Source organism: Thunnus thynnus, chromosome 7, assembly GCF_963924715.1.
Source record: "Thunnus thynnus chromosome 7, fThuThy2.1, whole genome shotgun sequence".
Classification (NCBI taxonomy): Eukaryota; Metazoa; Chordata; class Actinopteri; order Scombriformes; family Scombridae; genus Thunnus; species Thunnus thynnus.
In genome coordinates, this window is record NC_089523.1 from 4950810 (window position 1) to 4957058 (window position 6249).

The 6249-nt window shown below is 38.6% G+C and overlaps 1 protein-coding gene across 2 annotated transcripts in view; it reads left to right on the forward strand.

The window, feature by feature from the left end:
- Positions 1 to 5898, forward strand: part of sorl1 (sortilin-related receptor, L(DLR class) A repeats containing) — a 95396-nt gene extending 89498 nt beyond the window's left edge. For both annotated transcript variants that reach the window (XM_067593934.1, XM_067593936.1), the window contains exons 47-48: positions 65 to 277; positions 1828 to 5898. In XM_067593934.1, the coding sequence (XP_067450035.1) occupies positions 65 to 277; positions 1828 to 1895 (281 nt within the window). In that variant the 3' untranslated portion in view covers positions 1896 to 5898. The remainder of the gene's footprint in view (positions 1 to 64; positions 278 to 1827) is intronic.
- The last annotated feature ends 351 nt before the right edge of the window (positions 5899 to 6249 follow it).

Consider the following 6249-nt stretch of genomic DNA (forward strand, 5'->3'; position numbering starts at 1 on the left):
TGATACGGATTTGAAAGAAAGTGTAAAATGAATGTTGAACACGGACTTGATTCCACGTGTCCAGGTGCCAGTGATGCCTCCCGCGGTGAGGGCCACTCTGGGGACATGGCAGCAGTGGTGGTCCCGGTCCTCTTCCTGCTGCTGCTCGGAGTGTGCGGCGGCTTGGTTGCTCTCTACCTCCGACACCGCCGACTGCAGAACAATTTTACCGCCTTTGCCAACTCCCATTACAACTCCCGATTGGGCTCTGCCATCTTCTCCTCTGGGGACGAACTGGGTGAGACACTTAAAATATTTATGTAGATGTACACAGCTTTGGGTTGTCCTGGTGTTAAGTGGACGCTCCAGCAAACGCGATTTACATGATTCATGAATGGGATGTCTGAGGTCCTTGTCACTGCATTGGCAGTTCCTAGTGCTCGTTCAGGGTGTCTGTTCAGTGTTGAGGCACACTTTCACTGACCAACACAGAAAACTGTGATTTCTGGGAATAAAAATAGGAAGAATTTGTTAAGAGGAGAATTTCTCAGTGCTCCTTTTCATCTCTGTCTTGTATGGGTCCACATATTTAAGAATTGCTGCTTTCTGAAACAAAGAGTTTATCACTCAAGACACTCAACATAGAGCAGAAATGTTGTTTTATGGTACCAATTTCCATGCAGGCAGTCAGTGTAAATCACTGTGAAAATGAGACTCGAGTCTTTTAAGATTATGTTTCTCATGATCAGCTTGGATCTTAATTGCTATAAAAAGGATTTGATATATTGCTGAACACTTAAATATCCCTCTCAAAACCAGGAATGGCAGTATCTCAGAGGAGCTCTGAAAATGATAAGATTGAACCCATATCATCAGTTTCAGGAGCCGACTCTTCACATACATTAAACAGTATTATCCCTTTGGTCACTTCAGGTTTGACAATTAATGGTAATTAATGAGGGGGTAAGGGTTAAAATATTTAAGCAGTATTGAGTTTCACTACAGCACTACAGCAATAGTCTAATCAAAGCAAAAAAAGGAACTACTCACATCTTGTGAGAAATCTATAGTCCCACCTGCCAAAATGAGATCGGATGACTTAACTGATACCCTGCACTGGGAAAAGATGCAATATGTATTTTCTCAATTTGGACATGATGGAGATGTTTTGGACAAGCTGAAAATACAGCAGTGCCATATTATCACCTTATTAAGTTGAAGGTATGTACACATGATATAACAGACACAGAACAACATTCATTTTGAGTTCATGTTTTTGTCAACCTAATGAATTTATTTCCAAAATTCACTCCCTCTTTTTGCTGTTTCGGTCTCCAACAACTTTTTTTAACTGATAAATATGTTGCTATGTTCACAAGCTAGTTGTTTACTTTATCAGAGCTTTTTTGCTATAAAAATAAATGAAACAGTCATCTGCTGCAGCTGGAAACAGGGTTGATGAAAAGCAAGTTAGCCGGCTGAAAAACCTGAACAATGAGCTGAAAGACACTAAAATGTTTGTGTGAAAACTGTGGGTTTGACATTATGAGTGGCCTCTTTTACGTTGTACATTATATGTTGTTGTATTGTATTTATTGGGATAATGTACAGTTTTAAACATAAATGTTAACATTTGATGTACTGAACTTAGCTTTAAAGCTAATTTTCATCTGCAGTCCCTTACAAATTAAATATATAACAGCACAATAACAAAAAACACACAGGACACATTGTGCAAAATACAAAGCTACACACAATAGCACATCATCACATTGATTAGTGCTGCTTTAACCCTTACAGCAAAGACATTTTTGTAAATGTTCCTCTCTCCCCCTCTGTTCTCTCCAGGTGATGACGATGAAGATGCTCCCATGATCAGCGGCTTCTCAGACGATGTTCCCATGGTCATTGCGTAGCAAGACGTCCCTCCATTACCTATCTCCTTCTTCCCTTCTCCCCTTCTCTTCCTCCCCTCCCACTCCCCTTTACTTCCTATCAATGGCGCGGTACGATGGAGTGAAGAGCAAATAGGCAGACACTTTGCCGTCATCCCAAATCAGTCGATGGGAAACCACCCGATTAGCAGGAAAGATGAAGAAAAATGGAAAAGTGTAAAGAGAGAAAGAGATATTTTTCAAATATACAATGCACTTTTTTTGGATGCGCAATAACTTATTTTTTATAATATTAAATATATATATATATGGGGTCAAAAAAGGACTAGGAGGAAGAGGTGGACACTGAAGCAAACTGTGAAGGATTTGAGTTTGTTGAGCGCGCCAGGGAAAGAGAGACCCTATTTGTAATGCAAACTCACTATCCATTGGAGTGGTTCATTGCTTAAAGCCAAAATAAGCATCCAGAGACTGGAATATAGAATGCAAAAAACACACACATACACACGTAGAAAAAAAATCAAACTATTATATAGACATATGCTGTATACAATATGTACAAAGAAAATATGGAAGCATTAATAGTTACATATTTTGGTAATAGTACAGTGTGTACTATAGCAGTGTATGTAACATTGGTGCCCAGTGTGAGGCAGTTGGAAGAGTTAACTGTGGATCATTTATCATCATTTACAGAATCTGAATTGTTTGTGTTTTTGATCACGCTATTGATTACTGTAAACACATTAACAAAGTCTTTGACACTCAGCGCAACCAAACAGATCAGTGATTGGATTGACTAGTGGCACTATGTAGTGTCCTCATAGATACACTTTTATTTTCCACCACCAGCACACGGTTGTATGTCTGTATGTAGAGGCAACACACGTACCAAGATACGAGAATATTCCTGGCCTTTGAGGGGAAACCAATTCCTCTCAGCATCACCAAGATCATCTGAACTGTTTGTAAATATTGGCTTTTAATATGTCCTCTCCTTGTAATGCTGCACCATATCATTCCGTAAAATGTGTATTTAGTTTTTCTTTTTAAATCATTCAGGACCATGAAATTATCGTCCCCAGCATTTTGCCATAGCTGTAGTTGAAGAGGAAGTGTGTTTGGGGTTCTCAGGGAACTGTGTCGGAGCGGACACCCGCGCAGCACCACCATCACCATCATGGCTTAGGCAGCACTGTCGATCTACTGTTGAATAGGTACAGAAACCTTTGAAGAGGTACTGGATCAGCTGTGGGTGAAATGACTGGCAGACGCAGATTATTGTCAGTAGTTGTGATGAAGAGTCAGGTTCAGGCTCAGTGTCTGGTTAAGATAAAAATTTGAAGGGTCAATTCGCCCAAAGTTACAAAACAACATGTTTTCACATACCTGAAGAAGTAGTCATGCAGAGTCTTGGTTTTATTTTCACAGGTTTTCAGATATTTATCTTTGACATTTTAACAGCAAGACCTCTGTTTTTACAGAAACAGTGTCACTGTTACTCTAATAATCCACAGATCTCACTATGATAAGTTTTTATTAGAAGAACAATTTTCTGCAGAGGAAATAATACACCGCTCTGCAGGTTATCCAGAGTAAGAAGCCAAATTTATTAGTGTAACCTTGTGATATTAAGTGCGCTGGAAGATTTATGACTACTGTACTCACAGGGCTATAAGTGGCAAGCTTCTGTGGCTGGCGAGTTAACCAGTAACATGTTAGCTAGCTGGTAAAATGCTAGCAACAGTCAGCACCACAACCACCATAACAGCCTGCCCAATAGCTAGCAAGCTAGCTAACTCCTAGCTAATAGCAAGCTAGTGAGGTGGGTCGCTAACCGAACAATAAGTTGACACACCAAATCTCTTTTTAATTCCCTGAATTATGTAAAATTGCATTACTGCAATATAGCTTCCACCATTATGGATTCTCCAGGTCCCTGTTTTTACTCTTAAAAAGAAGAAAAAGAAAATTTACAGATTGTTTTTCCAGTGATAGAGTACAACATTTTCAGTATGTCAATGGAATACAATTATGTTACAATTACAATTAGCGTGTCACAAAAAATTTTTTTAAGAGCAATCTTTTTGTTCTCTCAAATGTCAGCACTGATAATTTGTGATTGGTCAACAGTATTAATTTGCAAGTTCATCAAAGTATAACTACACAATACAGTGTGGATTTTTGGGCTGCAAATAACAGATGTTTTCAGTTGATCTCTTTCATTATTTCAGATTAAAATGTCTGAAATTAGTGAGAAATGCCAATCAAAATGTTCCCAAGGGGACGTCTTCAAATAGCTCATTTTTTCCAACCAACAGTACAAAAAAGTGATATTAAAAAAAGCAGTAAATCACATCTTAGAGAATGTTTGCCAACTTCGTAAATCACTTAAATGATTAATAAAACAGCAAAATATTTCGCAATTAATTTACTATTGATCAACTAATGGATAAATCAACACTAGTGAATTTCTTTTGCCTCCATTCATTCATTGCAGCTCTTTAATTCATTAATTGATTTCCGTACACTTTCAGAAAATACATGTTGGTGTTGAATATTTGTTAAAGTAAATTTTCAATATTGAACCCCATAAACAGAATTATATCTACCGCCATTGTGGTCGGATGGAGGCTGAAATCTCAAAACCTGAATAAATAAACAAAACTATCTGCATGGCTACATATCAACAGAGGTGGAGTGAGATGATTTTTTCTTTTTTCTTACTTGGTTTGTCCCTTTAAGGACAGTGAGACCAATTTGAATCCGTACCAGTTGATAGGACAGAGATATTAACCTGTGAGGATATTTTCTCTCTGTCTGTATGTACAGAAGCTCATTGTTGCACGTCTGTAAATGTGTCAATGTAGAAACCATATTTGGGCGTCATTGTCTTTGTTCTGCTCCCGCCCCTCCCTCACCTGACTCTGTACTGTAGTCCATAACTGAAATTTTGTGTTTTGCCTCTCGGCTTGAGCCATTTGAACTGATGGTGTCTGCTTGCTATTGACCTTGTTTTTGTTTTTGTTTGTAAAGATGTCTTCATGAATGTATTTTATATCTGTACTTTTTAAGGTATTGTCCCAGCTCATTATGCTACCACCACCTGTGAAGTTGATGCGCACTCTTGTTTGCCCTAGCTACAGTGAATTTGTAAAGCACCCATCCCATCGTGGAAAACACATGCCTTTTTTTTGTTACTCTGTAGACTGGCTTCTGAAGAAATATCCTTAGAGCCCAATTTATTAGCCCAGAGCAACAGACCAAACCATTTATTTGTCTGGTGGAGCCCAAATATTCTCCAGCCCAAATATTTCTTTCATCATCATGGCTCTTATCCCAGATTATAAAACGGTGTCTGGTCTGACATTTAAGGTTTCCTCCAGACTTTTGCTTGATTTGACGGAGCTCCTTGCCCTGTTCATGAGGTACTTTGATCTGTTTTCTTGGCCTTAAAACTGATTATTCTGGCATTGATGCTGTTTTTGCTCTGTGGAGTTTCTCTGTTTTTCTGATGTTTGTTTCTGTTTTGCCACATAATGCCTTATTAGAACACATTGGGTTTCTATGTAATGTACTGTTTGTATGATAGAAAAGTGCACACGCATGCATACACACACACACAAACACACACACTATACCCATACACGAGGATGAGGAGGAAGTTACTGTTAGGGCATTTGGTTAATTTTGTCACATCACTGCTCCTTTCTGCGTCGGCTGCTGCGGCCACACGTGGTGTGTACGCCAGCCTCTTTTTAGTCAGGTTTTTACATGTGTACAAAGTATGATTATTGGTTATAATGTGACCGTTTGCTCCTCACTTAATGTCGACTCTTGTCAAATAGTTTGCTTCAAAATGTCGTTTGGCACAGAGTTTGATCATGTTGGACTTGGCCATGTTTGAAGATATTAATGTCTTGCTCGCTTATCTCAGAGGTTGCAAGAAAATGAGATGTTTGGAGAAACAGTGTGAGGTGTTTTAAAAACCACTTATACTGAAATAAAGTTGCTGAAAATCAAACTCGACTGTCCCTTTCTTTTTTTCTGTAAATTAAGGTTTTCCCTGTATTGTAAAAGACAATAAGAGATGTGGAAGTAAAATGAATTTAGGTTGTACCCATACAACAGGCTTGGTGTTATTTGGAATCCTCTGTTTTCACCAACTGACTAAACCAGACAGACTTCACCCAACTAAACCTGACACTTTATGAAAACTATGTCATGAGAAGGGTAAGATGTAATACACTGCTCTTTAAAAATGGTAACACTTTATATTTGAAACTCATTGATGGGCAAAAGGACTCCATTTTCATCTGATCTGGTCACACTTTATGTACACCACAGCTTCCCCCCATGTGAACATCATCATCAT